The sequence below is a fragment of the Aphanomyces astaci genome (assembly GCF_000520075.1).
Source record: "Aphanomyces astaci strain APO3 unplaced genomic scaffold supercont1.17, whole genome shotgun sequence".
NCBI lineage: Eukaryota > Oomycota > Saprolegniomycetes > Saprolegniales > Verrucalvaceae > Aphanomyces > Aphanomyces astaci.
In genome coordinates this window covers 411,917-428,712 of record NW_009798280.1, presented here as the reverse complement: position 1 = coordinate 428,712, position 16,796 = coordinate 411,917, and the positions used below count along the sequence as shown (strand labels likewise).

General features: G+C 56.3%; 6 protein-coding genes across 9 annotated transcripts; 4 read left to right on the top strand and 2 right to left on the bottom strand.

The window, feature by feature from the left end:
- The first annotated feature begins 120 nt into the window (after window positions 1-120).
- Window positions 121-8,594, top strand: H257_07981 (hypothetical protein). Of its 3 annotated transcripts, XM_009833723.1 has the most exons (3): window positions 121-1,063; window positions 1,919-7,378; window positions 8,011-8,594. In XM_009833723.1, the coding sequence occupies exons 1-3, from the start codon at window positions 189-191 to the stop codon at window positions 8,432-8,434; spliced, it is 6,759 nt and encodes a 2,252-aa protein (XP_009832025.1). In that variant the 5' UTR covers window positions 121-188; the 3' UTR covers window positions 8,435-8,594. The 3 variants fall into 3 exon arrangements, with proteins under 3 accessions (XP_009832025.1, XP_009832024.1, XP_009832023.1); XM_009833722.1 differs by having other exon boundaries at window positions 1,919-8,594; XM_009833721.1 differs by lacking the exon at window positions 121-1,063 and having other exon boundaries at window positions 1,855-7,378.
- Window positions 8,595-8,795: 201 nt separating this feature from the next.
- Window positions 8,796-11,136, top strand: H257_07980 (hypothetical protein). Its single transcript, XM_009833720.1, has one exon. The coding sequence runs from the start codon at window positions 8,926-8,928 to the stop codon at window positions 11,068-11,070; it is 2,145 nt and encodes a 714-aa protein (XP_009832022.1). The 5' UTR covers window positions 8,796-8,925; the 3' UTR covers window positions 11,071-11,136.
- A 91-nt stretch (window positions 11,137-11,227) lies between these two features.
- Window positions 11,228-11,940, bottom strand: H257_07979 (hypothetical protein). The gene has a single exon (XM_009833719.1). It carries the CDS (start codon window positions 11,912-11,914, stop codon window positions 11,270-11,272), a length of 645 nt encoding a protein of 214 aa, XP_009832021.1. The 5' UTR covers window positions 11,915-11,940; the 3' UTR covers window positions 11,228-11,269.
- Window positions 11,941-12,425: 485 nt separating this feature from the next.
- Window positions 12,426-13,882, bottom strand: H257_07978. 2 transcript variants are annotated; one of them, XM_009833718.1, is made up of 5 exons: window positions 13,613-13,882; window positions 13,369-13,564; window positions 13,031-13,309; window positions 12,777-12,983; window positions 12,426-12,710 (listed from the first exon to the last, which is right to left on the bottom strand). In XM_009833718.1, the coding sequence occupies exons 1-5, from the start codon at window positions 13,798-13,800 to the stop codon at window positions 12,495-12,497; spliced, it is 1,086 nt and encodes a 361-aa protein (XP_009832020.1). In that variant the 5' UTR covers window positions 13,801-13,882; the 3' UTR covers window positions 12,426-12,494. The 2 variants fall into 2 exon arrangements, with proteins under 2 accessions (XP_009832020.1, XP_009832019.1); XM_009833717.1 differs by having other exon boundaries at window positions 12,426-12,983.
- Window positions 13,883-14,013: 131 nt separating this feature from the next.
- H257_07977 (hypothetical protein) lies at window positions 14,014-15,449 on the top strand (the record flags this gene model as incomplete). Its single annotated transcript, XM_009833716.1, has 4 exons — window positions 14,014-14,094; window positions 14,149-14,455; window positions 14,669-14,822; window positions 14,999-15,449. The coding sequence occupies 4 exons, from the start codon at window positions 14,014-14,016 to the stop codon at window positions 15,447-15,449; spliced, it is 993 nt and encodes a 330-aa protein (XP_009832018.1).
- Window positions 15,450-15,607: 158 nt separating this feature from the next.
- Window positions 15,608-16,672, top strand: H257_07976 (hypothetical protein; the record flags this gene model as incomplete). Its single annotated transcript, XM_009833715.1, has 3 exons — window positions 15,608-15,801; window positions 15,854-16,173; window positions 16,227-16,672. The coding sequence occupies 3 exons, from the start codon at window positions 15,608-15,610 to the stop codon at window positions 16,670-16,672; spliced, it is 960 nt and encodes a 319-aa protein (XP_009832017.1).
- Window positions 16,673-16,796: the final 124 nt, after the last annotated feature.

Below are 16,796 nucleotides of genomic sequence, written 5' to 3'. Positions count from 1 at the left end.
CTTCGCTTTGGGGAGCAAGGACGCCGCAGCAATTCAACCCGTCGATATAATTTACACTTGAAAATTGTATACACTGTTGATTAAAAGTGAAAAATGATTTATTTTATCCAAGTCAGTGCGGTGGGTCACTTTCTCACTTCCGACAGCCAGACGAGCGTCGCGCGTCCTTCGCGCTTCATTCCACAGAAATGTCGTCGGCGTATGAGCACCATGGAGACGTGGAGGTCCATGTAGACGAGCATGAGCATGAGCATGTGGAGGCAGCCCCCGCCACCTTGCACCTCGATTCGGAAGAAGAGTACGACGAAGAATCCGACGACGATGACGACGACGACCACGCGCCATCGTCGTCAATCTCGGTGCCGGCAGCATCTTCGGACGTGACGGAGGAAGAAGTTGCGATCGCGCCATCGACTCTTCTGCTTCGCCAGCGATCGCACTTGCAGTCGTCGGATGCGGACCTCGAGGAAACGCTCGAGGAATACCTGACGTACGGCGGTGCCCATCCCGACGTTGTCAAACTGCACACAGGGTACGTGCCATGGACGGAATCCGCGCTGAAGGAGTACGAAGCGAACAAGGACAAGGAGTTGGTCGACACGGACGTCCCTGCGAACCGCCTGTCTGGCGTCATTTACGCCCAGCGATTCTGGGTCACATTGGCCGGGTGGGGGCTCGGTTTTGGGTCCAAGCCGAAGCTGCTCGTGCTGAGTCCGTTGAACTTGTTTGCGTTGGACCCAACGAACGAGCAAACCACCGACACGTGGGCATACTCGGACATCAGCGAAGTGATCGCCGCAGACGCGTTGAGCTTCACCATCGTCACCAAGTCGACGAACGCGCGGTCCACGTACATTTGCAAGGATAAGGAGACCCGCAACCAATTCCTGTCGTCGTACTACCAGCTGTACTACCGCGACCGCCCCAACGACAAGGATCAAGCTGCGACGTTGTTCCAAACCCCGACGTACGTCATGAAGAAACGCAGCAAGACCAAGGGATCTGCGACAAGCCCCGTGGATACCCTCGTGCTGCTCGAAGTGCGCCGCGCGTCACTGGACCGGTAAGGTTCTTTTACCCCCCCACTAACTTTGGTCGTGTGGTGCTGAAGATTCAGCACCACATCTATCGATCGATTTTGTTTGATGTTTGTATGTGAAATCATGGCCTGGGGTGATTGGATTCACACTAATTTCAGTCATACACTACTTTGATGTTAGTTGGTTCTTGCTGCAATCTTCTGCCGATCCTGATTGTCCGTTGACCCGAAATATTATATTTGAAGGTCATCACACTAATTTCAGTCACATACTAATTCGAAATTGCCTTGGTCAAACACTGGATATTGATTGGTCGCTTGATTCGTGATATATATTTTGACTTGTGTGCTGCTTCGCCACATATATCTCTATCGATATCGATGGATTGTCCTGACAATATACTTTTGTAAATGTCAAGATCGTCACACTAATTTCAGTCACATACTAATTCGAAATTGCCTTGGTCAAACACTGGATATTGGTTGGCCAGTTGATTCGTGTGCATTACTCAATATTTGGACTACTTTTGTGTGGATTCTTTGCCAAATCTATCGATATTCTTTGTCCTGACTTTTGTAAAGATCATCCAGTATCACACTAATTTCAATCACACACGAATTCAATGTTGAATGATTCAAAGAGTGGATGATTTGATTGGCTAGTTGATTCATGTGTTGTGTTTTGATTGGTCGTATCTATCGATTGTCTTGGTTATTCTTAGATTCACTCTAATTTCGAATCGAATACACAATATGGCTATGTACACAGGTGTCGATGCATCATGCTTCATTCTCCATGTAACTTTGTATGCCTTCTTCTCTTCTGGATCGAATAATCCATAGCACATGATATGTTATTGACCCATCTTTATCTACTAGATTGGACCCCAAGACAAAGAAACCCATTGCGTCCATCTCTCTCACCGACATCCTCAAGGTGCAAAAGCTTCAGAACGACCCGCACGGGTTGGTGCTGTACTACCAGCAGGACAAGAGCAACATCACGGCCACGCGGTACACGTGCGAAGAGCGCGAGGCGTTCATCGGGGTCGTAATCAACAACCTCCGCACGATCGTCAAGGAGCCGCTGCAGGTTCAAGAGGTGCCCGACGCGTTCGAGTACGACTCGCTCGTGTACCCGCTGAATGACCCAGTCTCGGTGCTGTTTGAGATGCCGGTACTCCGTCGCAGCAAGCGCAGCAGCATCAAGAAGGCGGTGACGCTTGCGTTGACGAGGTCCGATATTTTGGAGCGCGACCCTGTCACACACCGCACGCTGGTCCGGATTTCGCTCTCGGATGTGTTCAACGTCGTATTGTCCCCCGATGAACCGGAGAAGCTCTCGCTTGAGCTCAAGAACGGCCGCACGAGGCGGTACGCTAGCGTCGCGACCGCCGCGGCGGTGCGGAGTCCGCAGGTCGGCCTCGGCCTGGACCAAGTACCCGACCAGCACCGCGTCAAGGAGCTGCAGGCCGCGGTGATGGACCCAACGTTCACATCGCACCCGTCGTTTGCTACCGCGGGATCCACGACGTTGCTGACGCCATCCGCGAGTCGCAACTTGTTTATGAGCAACGTGATTGAAGTGTTTGCCAAGAACAAGAAGCACGTGTCGTGGTCGACGGAAGAGACGCCGCTGGGGTGCAAAGTCGGCGGGTGGAGCGGCGAGTGCAATGCCGAGTGGGAGGAAATCCTTCTCAAGAAGCTGCTCGTGACGTGGAAGTCGACGCACGACAACCAGCAGTACTTTGACCAGTTGTTTCGGTTCCTGGAGCAGTTCAATAAGAACGTGCCGGTGGGATCAGTCTCGTCCAAGAGCGTCGCCAAGCCACTGGCGTGTCTATTCAAAGTCGTCGAGCAAATGCGCGAGTACATTAGCTTGAAGATCAAGGACCCATCCAGCAACGCCCACGCGGCGATCCCGTCGGCGCAGCTGCAGGTCGCGCTGCTGCTGGCCATCCAGCGGCTTCTCCACACAAGCTTGGGCTTCCAAGAGGTATTGCGCAAGGAATACCGCAAAGTGGTGCTAGTTGTGATGGAGTTTCTGTACTCGCCTGTCCCCGAAGTCGGTCTCGCCGCTGCCCAAGTCATCAACTGCTTGGTGGTCAACTACTCGAACGACAAGAACAGCGTCAAGATGGAGCTGGCTAACCGCAAGGCCGTGTTTCACACGGAGAAGCGCGCCAACCTGTTTGTGAACCGGGTGTTCGACCCCGCAGCGCAAACGTCCAACGTGTACGACGCCGCGGTCGTGCCCAACCCGCTCATGAACCGCGTGCTCAGCTCGACCCTCGTCGGCCTCGACTTTGTGGTCCTCCACTCGGTCCTGGCGACTATGGAGGTATGTCTTGCGTCCGGCAAGCGGTCGACGCCGGAAAAGGTTCATCGGGACCTACTCAACGCCATGCACATTGACGACTTTGCCCACCATCACACGCTGTTTACACTGAACCGGTCGCTATCGTTTGGCATTGCCAAGGCGTCGTCCATCCTTGTCAAGGTGCACGTGCTCGAGCAGCCGTCCGAGCTCGTCGAGCAGATTCAGGACTTTGCACGGACTCAAGGCGCGCTCTTGTGGCAGCTGTACCTGAGTCTTGGAGGCCACGACCACAGCCAGCGCCGCATCTCGTCGCAGCTCGTCGCGCTTCTCACGCACGAGAACCCGCGGTCGTCCAACTTGATCCGCAACATCTTTCCCCACGCACTCCTTGGCGACATCCCGCCGGAAAAGTGCTCGTACGACGAGTTTGGCCGCCGGTTGCCGGTGCTCCTTCCATCTTCAGCTTCTTTGTCCGCTCCAACCAACAATGCCGCCACCCCGACGACGACGACCGCTGTTTCCCTGGCGCCGCTCTCCAACGTGACCGATCTATCGGCCTCCCGACTCCACAACACGGGTGCGACGGACCCCGCCACGTCGTCGTCGGTGCTTCCAACGACGCCACCCACCGCCGACGAACGACTGACGGTACTCGCGTCCGACAAGGTGCACGCCGGCGTCACGTCCCGCGCCCACGTCGTCGCAACCACCAAGTGCGTGGTGCTGCTGCCGGATTTCTTTGATAAACTGCGCGGCGTGGTCGTCCAGAAGGACCTCAAGTGGGATGCGCACAACTTGGCCGAGCTGCAGACGCGACTCGTGGACGAGCTATCGCTGTTCGATCTGAACCGTCTCACGTACTTCTTCTTCCTGCTGTCGAGCCCGACGGACCGCACCGAGTCGGCGCTGGATGCGTCCATGGAAAGAGGCGTCCGTCGCGATGCCGACGCGCTCTCGAGCGCGTTTCCCGCCGTGTTTGGCGGCGTCGTAGCCACCACCACCACCGCCACCACCTCCACCGCCGCGCCCTCCGATCCATTCGACAAGGAAGACGACATCACTGCCGCCGACGACGTGCCCGCGCACCACCAGCACCATGTCGAGCAGCACCAGCACATTGTAGCGTCACCCAAGCCATTTTGGTTCTTGAACTGGAACGCCGACGAGTTTGTCGTCGAGTTTGCATGCTTGAAAGACGAAGTCCGCGTCGGGGCGTACTACCTCAAGGCGCTGTTCAATCGCCACGGCGACCTCGCCGAGGACATTGTCGACGTCGAAGCATTCATCACGCTGCTCTACTTTCGCGTCCTCGCGCCCTCCACCGACGAACATGTTCGCCTCTTGTGCGTCAAGACTATGACTGCTCTCTACAACAAGTACCCGACCGAGATCCGGTCGCTTGTGTTCCTCAACCAGTTTGTGCGCATCGCCATGACATCCCCCACGACGTGGTCGCGCACATTGCGCGGCCATGTGATGCTGTTTGTCGAGCGCGTGCTATCCAACGCGGTTAACGTGACTCGGTTCCTCCACGAACCGGCCAACTTAGAGCTGGTCGTGCGGCTGCTCCGTGAAGGGAACGATGCCGCCGATGCCGATGCCGCCGATGCCGATGCCGACGAAGCCACGAGCATCGTGCAGACATGCTTGGTCGTGCTCATGAAACTCGTGCACTGCCAGACCACCCACCACGACGACCTGGCAAAGTCCGAGTACTTTGTCGGGAACCAGCCCACGACCACGGCCGCCGTGGGCCCCGTGAGCTACATCAAGCGCGCACTGGCCACGCACTTGAAGTTCCTTGTGACCCTGCTGGATCACCCGAGCCGCGCCGTGTTTCGCAAGGTGATTCACCTGTTTTACCTGTTGATCCAGAACAACGAGTCGCTCGTGCCGACGCTGCACACGACGGGGCTGTTCTACTACCTCTTCCGGAACGCCCGGACCGAGGACGACATGTTTGTCGTGGCCAACTTCGTCACGCCCATCCATTTGCGCCAGCGGCCAGTTCACGTCACACCCGAAGAGCTCACCAAGTTGCTGGATAATGCAAACCCGACGCCGTCGTTCACCCAGCGATGCATGAAGAGCTGGCTTATCAAGATTCTGCCCGTGTCCCTTGTGGCACAGCTGGTGCGGCACGGCTCGCACAAGTTTGCAAGCGTGTACTTTGCCACGTCCAACGACCCTGAAACCCTCTGGAACGCCACCTTGCGCGAGCAAATGCTGGTGCAAGTCGATGCTTTCATTGCTAGCCACACCAGTCAACCACATGGCGAGTTTACCTTGTCTGTGGCCGAAGAGGACACGACCACACCGCTGATTGCGTACCCCGAACAAGTGTACAAGCTGCAAGTGGACCAGTACTACCTACACAACCTCCTGGACGACACGACGTTTCCCAACTGGCCCATCAATGACCCCCCCGCCTTCCTTCGAGCGCTCATGGACGCCGTGCACTCGTGGGTGTACCCGTCGCTGACCAAGCTGTCGACATTGGACATTGTGATGGTGTTCGACTCGATCAGCTTGCTGTTTCGCCGGTTCTGGTCGTCGCTCGAAGCCAAGCTGCACGACCACTTGAACTTTTCGCTGCTCTTGCTCGCGCTCAAAAAGTGCAATGACATGCCGACGCCGCAGTGGGATGTCTTCCTGAGCGCGCTCGCCGTCATCACGGCCGCCTGCCACAGCAGCGCGATCATTAACACCATGAACGACACGACCGTCGTGTCGGGGCTCCGCGTCATGTACGATGCGCTGGCGTTGGCTCATGCTCACCGCGCCAACGACCTCGCGCCCACGCGGTTCCTCTTGCAGACGTTCAACCTGATTGTGCACCAGCCGCTGGGCCGCGACGGCCTCTCGTCGTCGCCGTCGCTGTCGATTCTGCCTTTTCTGCAGCCGTACCTGGACCTGACGACGCCATCGCAGGACCTCACGGCGCTCGCGCTCGAGATTGTGCAGGGCATGGCCATCGGGTCTGCTAAGTCGGACGAGCTCCTGGACGCCATGGCCAAGCGCGGCGTCGTGTGGTTCCTCGCGCCGATCATCTGCGACTCCCCCGGCCAGACGCGGACGCGGACGCTGGCGGCGGAGGCGCTCAAGGGGCTCCTTAAACCCGAGAACGCGCCGGCCACGAGTGCCCGGGGCCGCATGCAGCGCACGATCGACCAGATCTTTACGCGTCCGCTGATAGACTTGCTCCTGAGTCAGAGCGACCCAGACATGTTTTTGCGCGTCGTGTCGCATGATGTGAAGAAGCCGCACATGATGTGGACCGCGTCGATGCGGACGCAGCTGCTGGCGCTCGCCGCCGAAGCGCACGCCGCCTCCCACGAGTTTGCCTTGCCCGATAAGTTTCTGTACGACGCCCAAGTGTCGGAGCTGCGCGTGGCCGACATTTACGTCAACTTTTACAACGACGACCCCGTGAGCGGCATCACGGCGCTCATCTCGTCTGGCCTCGCGGACGAACGCACGGGCCGCGGCACCCACGTGACCGACCAGACCGAGATCCGCAAGCGCGTGATGGCTAACCTGTTGAGCTCGCTGTCCCACGACATTGCCGGCGTGCGCGCCCGCCCCGAGACCCTCGAGGCTACCCTCCGCGACCGCATGCTGCCAGTGGTGACGGCGGTGCGTCACATGCTCCAGCACACACCCGAAATGGACATGCAGCTGGTGGACGTGGACGGCATCGTAACGCTGTTCGCCGGACTCGACCACGACGAGACCAAGATCCGGTTCTCGACCGACAAGGCGCCGTACTTCCAGCTCCGCGTGATGGAGTGCCTCCACGTGGCCATGTTTTCACCAAAGTGCATTGAAAAGATCGCCGACAAGATCCCGCTGTACGTCAAGTCCATGTTTGCGACAGTGTACACCCACCTCCCCAAGCGGAAAGAGTCAGACGAAGGCCAGTTGGCCCGCGTGGCGCTGCAATTTGTCGGCAACCTCTGCCTCGTACCTACATGCATCGACAAGCTCGTCAGCGGCATGGATCCCGCCGCGCTGGCCAAGTACGTTCGTGGTCCATGGATATATCATCTATTGCCAAGCCAACACGGTGGACTTTTGTGCTGATTATCTCTTGTTTGAATTTTTGATTTGTAAAACGGTGTGTGGTTGGTGTCACATTAATTAAAGTCTTACACTAATTACATGTGGATGATGCTGGTTGTTTCCTGCAATGTGATTGGCTCCATGGGTCGTCGGCCGATACAAATCTGTATGTACTACATGTACTATTTGGTTGTGTCGATCGATGCAATCTAGCCTTCATGTCGCTCTGTCCACTTTCGAAAAGAACCAACACCACCAATATAATATTATTATTATTACCAAACAGCCAAACAAACTGTCGTCGTTTTTTACCCAAAATTTGGCTGATTTTTGCGCTAAATGGATCGATCGATTGTCTTGACTTTTGTATGTTGAGATCGTCCAGTATCACACTAATTCAAGTCACACACTAATTCGATGTTGTAGACTTGGTTGAAGAGTGGATAATTTGATTGGCTACTTGATATGCGTGATCTGGGTTTTGATTGGTCAAAATATCGATCGATTGTCTGCCGATTTGAAATATATTGTGCTCATGGAGCACTCCAATGTTTTGAATCGACAATATATATATATATATATATTGTAGGACGCTACCCCTCATGTCGGCTGGCAACAACCACCAAGACGTCGAGCTCCTCCTCAACATCCACACAACGGCATTGAAACGACACACCAACTTGTCGATTAACTTTGCCAAGTCGACCGCCATGGGCCCGATGGTCACGGCGCTGCTCAACTTGCTGTCGGCGCCGGACGCCATCGCCGGCAACATCAAGGCGCCCATCGCGCGGTTCCTGTCGGTGCTGTCCATCATCCCTGGCAACCAAGTGTCCACATCCCTGCGCGACTCGACCGTGTGGAAGGAGTACACGTCCACCCATGTTGTGGGCCACGAAAAGGCGCAAGATGCGTCGGCGGACGTCAAGAAGTGGCTGTCGCTGCCCGTCGCGCCCGAGCTGCTCAAGTTCAAGTACGCCAATCCACAGAAGATTGGCATCCTTCTTGCGTAGCCGCGTGTAGCACAGGACATATGTAGCCATGCTATTTTGTATATCTAATTCTGTTGCCTATATATACATTACCTCGTTCCATTGCTTTCATTCGCGCATGATCATCACGACGATGGATGGCGGCCGAGGAAGGCGACGGCCGGCGCGGCTTCGTTTCGAGAGATTGATATTGTAAACTGGTGCAAAAACACGCAATCCTCGCGATAACGCATACATGGGCAACCCACATCAATATTGATTGTGAGAGGAGACTGCGCAGCCAATCACATGGCGAGGAACGTGCCAAACCTTCGTCGTGAAATCATATTTTACCTGGGTAGACTGACACACATTCAAAATGAACAGCTCAAGTTTGTATATTCCCTGAGTTTAACGACGTAGGTATTTTTCGGCCCAATGAATGGTGACCGAGTTTGATTGGTGTGTCGTCTGTGGAGTTGAACTTCCTTGGGTGCTCCATTCTCGCAACTTGATCATCCAGCATCACCACCATGCTCTCGAAACAAGTGTCCTCGTTGTTGGTGCATGCACTCCGCCGCACCGCCATCGGCGGCACCAAAGCCCTCGCCATGCACCATTCAACTACCTCGTCCGTTGTGACCTTGGCGTCCGCGGCCCATTCCCGCGCGTTCTCCCATCTTCGATTGGAAACCGTCACAACCGCCACACTTGTCCCCGACGACGACGACCTGAACAACATCGTCGACATTGACGACGCACAGGACGACGCGGCAGCCACGTCTGGCTTTGTCGACCAAAAACCGCTGTCGGACTTCAACCTGTCGGCTCAAACGACCAAGAACCTCGAACGCGCGGGCATCACACACCTCTTCCCCGTGCAAGTGGAATCGTTTTCGACCATGATGCAAGGCAAGGACATCATGGGTCGGTCCAAGACCGGGTCGGGCAAGACGTTGGCGTTTGCATTGCCCATTGTCGAGCGCTTGTTGTCGACGCCGGCGACGCAATCGCGCGCGCCACGCGCCGTGGCCATGCTGCCCACACGTGAACTGGCACAGCAAGTGGCCGACGAATTCCGCCGCATCGCGCCGCAATTACGCGTGTCGCTTGTCGTGGGTGGCGTGTCGTACGTCGGGCAGGAGAACGAACTCCGCCGCGGGATCGACATCTTGGTCGGGACCCCCGGGCGCGTCGTGGACATGATGGACAAGGGCAACTTGGACCTGTCGCACATTGAAGTGAGCGTGCTCGACGAGGCCGACATGATGCTCAAGTTTGGCTTCCAGGAAGAAGTCGAAACCATCCTCGGTGCCATGCCCGACACCAAGCAGTGTGTCATGTGGAGCGCCACCACGCCCAAGTGGGTGCACACAATCGCGCGGCAGTACCTGAACAAGCCCACGACCATCGACTTGGTCGGCGAAGACAACTCGAAGCTCCCCGCCACGGTGGCCCATAAAGCCATCTTGGTCTCCCGCGATTCCAAAGACCACGTGCTCGAAAGCGTGCTCAATCTGTACGCGCAGGGGGGCCAAGCGCTCATCTTTACTGAAACCAAGCAGGAAGCGGACGAGTTGGTGGCGTTCCTCAGTGCCCGCGCCAAGGGCGTGCGCGTCCTCCACGGCGACCTCTCGCAGAACCTCCGCTCGTCCACGATGAAGGGCTTCCGCAACGGCGACGTACGCACGCTCATCTGCACAGACATTGCCGCACGCGGGCTCGACATTGCTAACGTTGACCTTGTGATTCAATACCGTCTAAGCAACGACCAGGAGAACTTTGTGCACCGCGCGGGCCGCACTGGACGCGCCGGACGCCGCGGCGTGAACGTCGTCTTGTTCGAGTCGCGCGATATCCGTGAGGTGCGCGACCTAGAGTCCAAGTTTGGCATGACGTTCAACCACGCGGCGGCGCCGCTGCCGGCTCAAACGCTGTCGCATGCGATGACGACGGTCACGGAGAAGCTCAACAACGTCGCGTTCGACGGCCGCAAAGCATTTGAAGCCACGGCCAAGAAGTTGCTAGAGAACGAAGATGAACGCTTACATGTGGTGAGTTCGGCGCTGGCGTTGCTGGCCGGCTTCGAAGCCAAGGGCCCTACGGTCTACTCGATGCTCACAGCGCAGGCGCATATCCAAACGCTGAGTCTGGTCGGCGATCGGTCGTGGAATGCCGACGCCATCTCGAGCTTCCTCGGTGAAGTCAAGGTGACCGTGCCCTACTCCAAGGTGATCAAGGGCGACAACAGCACGTTCTACTTTGACGTGCCGCACAAGCATGTGGACACGGTGCTGGAGCATGGCGAGTCCAAGAATGTGGTGGTGGCCCCCGTGACGGAGCTGCCCAAGATCACGGTGGGCGGCTTGCAGCGCGGCGGCGGGTCGCGCGGACAAGGCGGCGGCGGCAGCCGGTCGGGCTATGGAGGCGGCAACCGATTCCGCGACTCGAACAGCTCGCGATATGGTGGCAACAACCACAGCAACGCACGCAGCAACTATGGCAACTCGCGATTCGACAGCGGGTTTTCGAGAAATTCCAACTCGAACTACAGCAACCGCAACGGCGGCGGCAGCTACTCGAGTGGACGCAAGTCGTACGATAACAACAATGGATGGGGCCACAGCAGCGGCGGCGGCGGCGGCAGTAGCTCGTCGCCCAAGGGCAAGTGGTTGTAGGATATTTACAATAGATTTCGAAATAAATATACTTTTGAGGGGCTTTTTGCCAGAATAGATGAGAGCCATATATATTATTTGCACGATTAGATTATCCACTTATCTATTCACCAATCCATCAACGGTAAAAGTGGTTGATGGATTGGTGAATAGATAAGTGGATACATTGAATAGATAAATTTTGGATGGACATTTTTCACTACAGGATGAGCCGCTTGGACGTGATCGGCACGGACCCTGATCGGTCCCGAAAGAAGGGCCGAACGGTGTCGGACGGGAGTTCGCACGAGGCACTTCGTTCGCCCTTGCGGTTGCGCGGCGGCACCGCCGCAAAGGACGTGAGGGATGGAGCTCCCAGGACGTCGGCGAGGGAAGATTCGAGGAACTGTTGGTTGGATCTGCAGAGCGGGGCGTGGTCACGACCAACAGCGACGACATCTTGGAGGAAGTACGACAGCTCCGTCGCACGCTGGGCGGCCAGTTCTGGCTGGATTCCGTCCTTGGGAAACCAGCTTTTGGCGGGGAAGTTGCATTGCTTGAGAGCGGCTAGGCATGGTTTGCACCGGTTGTCGTCTGCAGGGCATTTGCAAGCGCCGTCTAGTTCCTTGAGCAGCGCCGTGCGGAAGGCGGCAATGACACTGTATCGCCGCAAGACCGTCATGGATTCGCCCGAGTCGTCGTCAAGGAGCTCCAGTTGGTAGTACACGACGTTGTTAGTCGTGTCGACTGTGAAGTCCATGATGTGCATCGAGAGACTATGGACGTTGAAGCTCATGAGGGGGGTCTGCTGGGAGCGGCGAATGGCACAATGACCATCCTGCTCCATGAACCGTGGACAGCCCATACATATACGAAACCATCCAAATTTGCTCCACAAAAGTATCGAACGTGGCGATTGCCTGGCATTATGATGTGCACCTGCGATCTTAACGCGACGGTTGAAAACCAGCCAATCAGAACGCGCCATTGGGATGCGTTGAGCTGCCACGATGGTCAATATTGGAGGAATTCGAACTTTCGCCGCGCATGTCGCTGCGTCCTCTATGCTACCATGGACGCTCCCGCCGCCATCAAGACAGGCGGCGATGGCATTGCATGCAGTGGGCAGTAAATGTGCTGCCTGGACGCTTTCGCTCGTCGTCCAACTCGAGGTACATACCATCTCGCCGTCGTACCTTCATCACCTGACACCCTTCGATTTCGACCTTTACGATTGTAATACGTAGGTGGTAGGTGGTGGCAACGATGATCAGCTATACCTATGTACTGTTCCATCGACGTTCAAATAGCCTTTCAATCGACACCACCCTCGAACGTTATCGGGGCACTTTGCCAGGATGAGCCTCACTACTACTACTACTGCTACCACACTTGTACTACACCCCGCATCGCACCATCATACAGTACTCTCCATTGGGCACACACTAAACTCGACTCAAGTCGTTGCTACTACCTCTACTAGCTGTTCGTTGGTGGTTGTGGCTGTCGGTGGCATGCGCGTAGCTGTGGATCTTGCGGTGGAAAATGACATGGAAGGGTCCCATGAGCCGTTCAAACGTTGCGACGTCCATGCTCAGGCACTTGACGACCGGCGACGTCGCGACCACACTCACGGCGCGCTTGGACTTTTCCGTCAGCGCCTGCATGGACGGGGGTATTGTCCAGAATTGAGTACTACTTGCCATTTAGGTAGTGCATATTCGCACCTTTTCGCCAAAGTACCCCACGGCACCGACGCTGCCAATGACGGCAGCGGCGGCGACAAAGTCGCATGTGCCGTCGATCAAAATGTAAAAATGGAACGACGCGTAGTCGGCGTCGCCCTGTGCAATGATCACGTCACCTTTGTGAAATGTCACGGGCTGCAACGCATCGGCAATCGTTGCCATCTCCAGCCGCGTCAAATTCGCCATCTACAACATGTCATATGACGTGGCGCTTGCTTGGACGAGTGACATACCAGGTCCATGCCCGCCAAGAACGTCTGATTGAGCTCGGAGCGCGCCTTGTTGGCTGTGACGACGATCTGTCGAAACGTGTCACGGTCCAGAGCCCACAGCGCACCGTCGGTGACCGCCACGACCGTGGCCGCGCGGGGACTGTTGTACATGAGCGCGAGTTCACCGAACGTTCCGCCGTTCGTGTAATGGAACACGGGCACGGTGGGGGGGTCGTTTTGGCGGGTGAAGACATCGAATTCGCCGCTGTCGATCACGTAGAAGTAATCGCCTTCGTCCCCCTTCGTACGAGATAAGCCATGGATAGGACGTGCCTCAACGTGGACGGGTAGGTAAGTACCTGCTTGATGATAGTGTCACCTGCTCGCACCTTGCGCTCTTCCATGGCGAGGATGACGTCTGTGAGCTGTTCCGTCGCAAGCGCGTTCAGCATAAAGTTGCATGACACGGCACCTTTGATGCGTTCAACAGTCTCGGGAGACTTTGGGACGATCTTCTTCCCTGGCACCGGGCCTTTTGTGCTCAATGACCCCGAGCTAGATAGAGCGTGATTAGCATCACGATGAACACGTACAATCTCGAACCTCACGGATGGCCGACGGCCTTGGTTCCTCGCGCGGATGCGACGTTTGGTTTCCTCGTCGTCGCTGGTCTCAGTGTCTGGGGAGATATCCTTGATAGATCTCTTTTCTCCGACGGGAGTGCCGCGTGTGGTGTCGGGTTTACGGCAGCATAGGAACCGGCAGCATTTGTCCTTGAGCAGCGTGAACATGGTGGCCGAATGGCTGAAGGTGGCGATCTTCAAACCCACCGCTGATTGGTGGAGTTTTTCTGACGTCCGAAACCGCTACCGGATAAACATCCGGATATGTGTTGGGTTCACGACCTGTTGTTGGGTTGTTGTAGATATTCCGATTCCGGTTAACTATCCGTATTTTCTGCACCTCACACGCTCACAGTTGCTTTCATCCCCACGCCAACCGACATGGTGAAGGTGTTCCTCGGCAATATGCCGTTTGGCGACGAAGCCGTTATCGAAGCTGGCATCCGCAGCTTGTTTCAAAAGGTATATTGCCAGCCCCCCCCAGGGTCTCACCACGCCAACGCATGTACCGGGTAGTTTGGCAAGATGGGGCAGGTGATTCTCAAGAAAGGGTATGGGTTCCTGGACTTTCCCGACCAACGGGACGCCGAAGAAGCTGCTCGAGTGATGCATGACGTGGAATTCCGTGGACGAAGGCTTCGTGTGTCCTTGGCGCACACGGACGGCGAGCGCAATCGGAACCAAGGTCCTGGTGGTGGAAGCAGTCGCAGTGTCGATCGGCCGCCCCCTGTCCAGGACACACACACGAGCTTATTTGTGGCCAATATCCCCTCGGACACGACCATTGATCGCTTGAAGGACTTCTTTGAGAAGTTTGGACGAGGTATCCTGTTTGTTTGTACATACCTGTAGCAGTGTGGCGGCAACGCGATGGTGGTGACGTGGGTTGCCCCTCGTGGATGGTGTGGGTCCAACGCGCCGGCAGCAGCGTCAGCAGTCCTTGTACTTGATCCGCCTCTTGTCTATGGCAGTGTGTGCTGGTTGCTCCTCTTGGCTGATGATTGTTGACCCCTGGTTGTGTGTTTGTGTCTCTCAGTGGGCAACGTGAAAGTCCTGCCCCAAAAAACCAACAACCCCAACATTTCGGCCTTCATCGACTTTGACGAGTACAATGCCGCCGCCCGGGCCCACGGGACGGACTTGAAATTTGAAGGCGCATTCCTCCGGACCGACTTGAGCTCGAATCGGAGGTAGCCGTCCATTCTGTGTATTGTTGGATCCCTACCATGTGGTCGTGCCAACGTTGTTGCTGGTGTGTGTCCTTGGTGGTGGCAATGCTGTGTCCCCATGGAACGCGCTGTGTGTCGTCGCCGTGGTTGTTGTGACGCGGTGGCCCACGTTTTGTTGTGTATTTCGTCGTGTGTAGGGACATTCATGGTCCCCCCAACGACCGTCGTGACGACTACGATCGGCGATCAAACCACTTGGACGATCGTGGCCGCGACCCCAATCGTCGCCGCGACCCTTCCCCTCCCCCACGTTTCACCCGTTCGCGCTCCCGCGATCGCTCTCGTGGACGTCGAGATGAACCCCTTCGTCGTCCGGACGACCGGTTTCGTCCACTTGATGACCGTCGAGACGGTTTGCTCCGGGATGACCGCCGCGATTCTCCACGCGACGATCGCCGCGACTTTCCTCGAGGCGATGACCGCCGTGATCTTCCCCGTGGTGACGAACGCCGAGGTCCTCCTCCTCTCCGTGACGACCGACGGGGTGACCGTTCACCAGGCTTTCAACCTCCCAGGGGTGTAGGCCGAGCATTGTACGTCTCGTCGACTCCTCGATGCACATCTGACCCCGTGGGGTCGACCTCGTAGGTCTCCGCGGCGAAGTTGGTCCCGCGGTCGATCGCCGATCCAGCGTCGTTGATTGTTGCTTTTGAAAATACGCGCGAAGTGCGATGTAATCCGGATAATGAAACCGAATAACCGGATATTCCGGAATTGTATTCGTGGTGTCAAAATTGAATCGCAGCATGCAACGCATCGTGGCCGCGAGTTTGCGTCCGCTGGCGACCGTGCACCGCCCTGCTACGAGGAATGTTCTTCGAGTGGCTCGTTTCTCAAAGATCAATGTACCAGTGACGTCGACTCCAGGCCGCCGCTCCGACTATATGATCGTGGAATCCGATATTGCCGGCATGCAGCACAAGATTCGCGAGCTGTATTCGTATGTGACAAGAAGCTTCACAAGACATTACACGACTGACGATTGCTGGTAGGAAGGGCGACTTTGTGTCTGGCTTGGAGATGGCAGAGATCTGCCGCGATACCGTGCGAGATCACTTTGGCGAAGACCACCCTGTGTACGCAAGCACGTTGAACAACTTGGCGTTGATGCAAAAGAACTTGAGTCTACTGGACGAGGCCATCGGGTCATACGAGGCTGCTCTTCGCGTGTACAAGAGCTGCGTGGGCGAGAACCATGCGTCATGGGCCACGACTCTGCACAACTTGGGTGGCGTGTATCGCTTGCAGGCGCACAACTTGTCTGGCATGAAGAAGGTCGAGGGCATCGATCACGCCCTCGAGTGCTTTGAAGGTATGATGCATATGACCATCCTAAACGCAGCAACCCCTTGACTTGTGCTTTAGAATCGTTGCGCGTCCGTCGAGACATCCTCGCTCCCGACCATCCGGACATCGCCATCAGCATGTGCAACGTCGGCATGTTGTACTGGCACACGCACAAGAAGGCCAAGGCAGAGGAAATCCTCGTGGAAGCGGCGGAGCGCCTCGAATCCAAGGTCGGCCCCACAAGTCCGCTCACGGCGCTGGCATGGAACAACCTCGGCATCGTGTACAAGGAACTCGGCAAGTTCGACGCGGCGGTCGAGCTGTTTGCCAAGGCGACGGCCGTGCGCAAGGCGTCGCTGGGCGATATGCACGTGGAGACAATCACCACGATGCACAACTGGGCGGAAGCGCTGCGTGCAGGCGGAAGAGAAGATGACGCCGCCGTGATTCAGAAGGAAATTCTGGACCTCGTCGGTGATGACGTTGAAGAAGCAAACGAGGACGACAAGGGCAACCGGTTGTAGTGGTGAAATTTTCCAACGTTTGATAATATATCCAATATATTTCCAAAAGCTTATATTTGATGTCCAATCAATCGCAGGAAATGGTTGAATTTGAACCAATAGAATTGCAGCATTTCTAGGGTGT

Bases quoted from the DNA above. Each gene is read 5' to 3' on its own strand.
- H257_07981 (XM_009833723.1), top strand. From the start codon at position 189: ATGTCGTCGGCGTATGAGCACCATGGAGACGTGGAGGTCCATGTAGAC. The intron at 1,064-1,918 runs GTAAGGTTCTTT...TTTATCTACTAG, and splicing joins CGCCGCGCGTCACTGGACCG to ATTGGACCCCAAGACAAAGA. The intron at 7,379-8,010 runs GTACGTTCGTGG...TATATATTGTAG, and splicing joins GATCCCGCCGCGCTGGCCAA to GACGCTACCCCTCATGTCGG.
- H257_07980 (XM_009833720.1), top strand. From the start codon at position 8,926: ATGCTCTCGAAACAAGTGTCCTCGTTGTTGGTGCATGCACTCCGCCGC.
- H257_07979 (XM_009833719.1), bottom strand. From the start codon at position 11,914: ATGGGCTGTCCACGGTTCATGGAGCAGGATGGTCATTGTGCCATTCGC.
- H257_07978 (XM_009833718.1), bottom strand. From the start codon at position 13,800: ATGTTCACGCTGCTCAAGGACAAATGCTGCCGGTTCCTATGCTGCCGT. The intron at 13,565-13,612 runs GTTCGAGATTGT...CGCTCTATCTAG, and splicing joins GGCCGTCGGCCATCCGTGAG to CTCGGGGTCATTGAGCACAA. The intron at 12,984-13,030 runs GTATGTCACTCG...GACATGTTGTAG, and splicing joins TCTTGGCGGGCATGGACCTG to ATGGCGAATTTGACGCGGCT.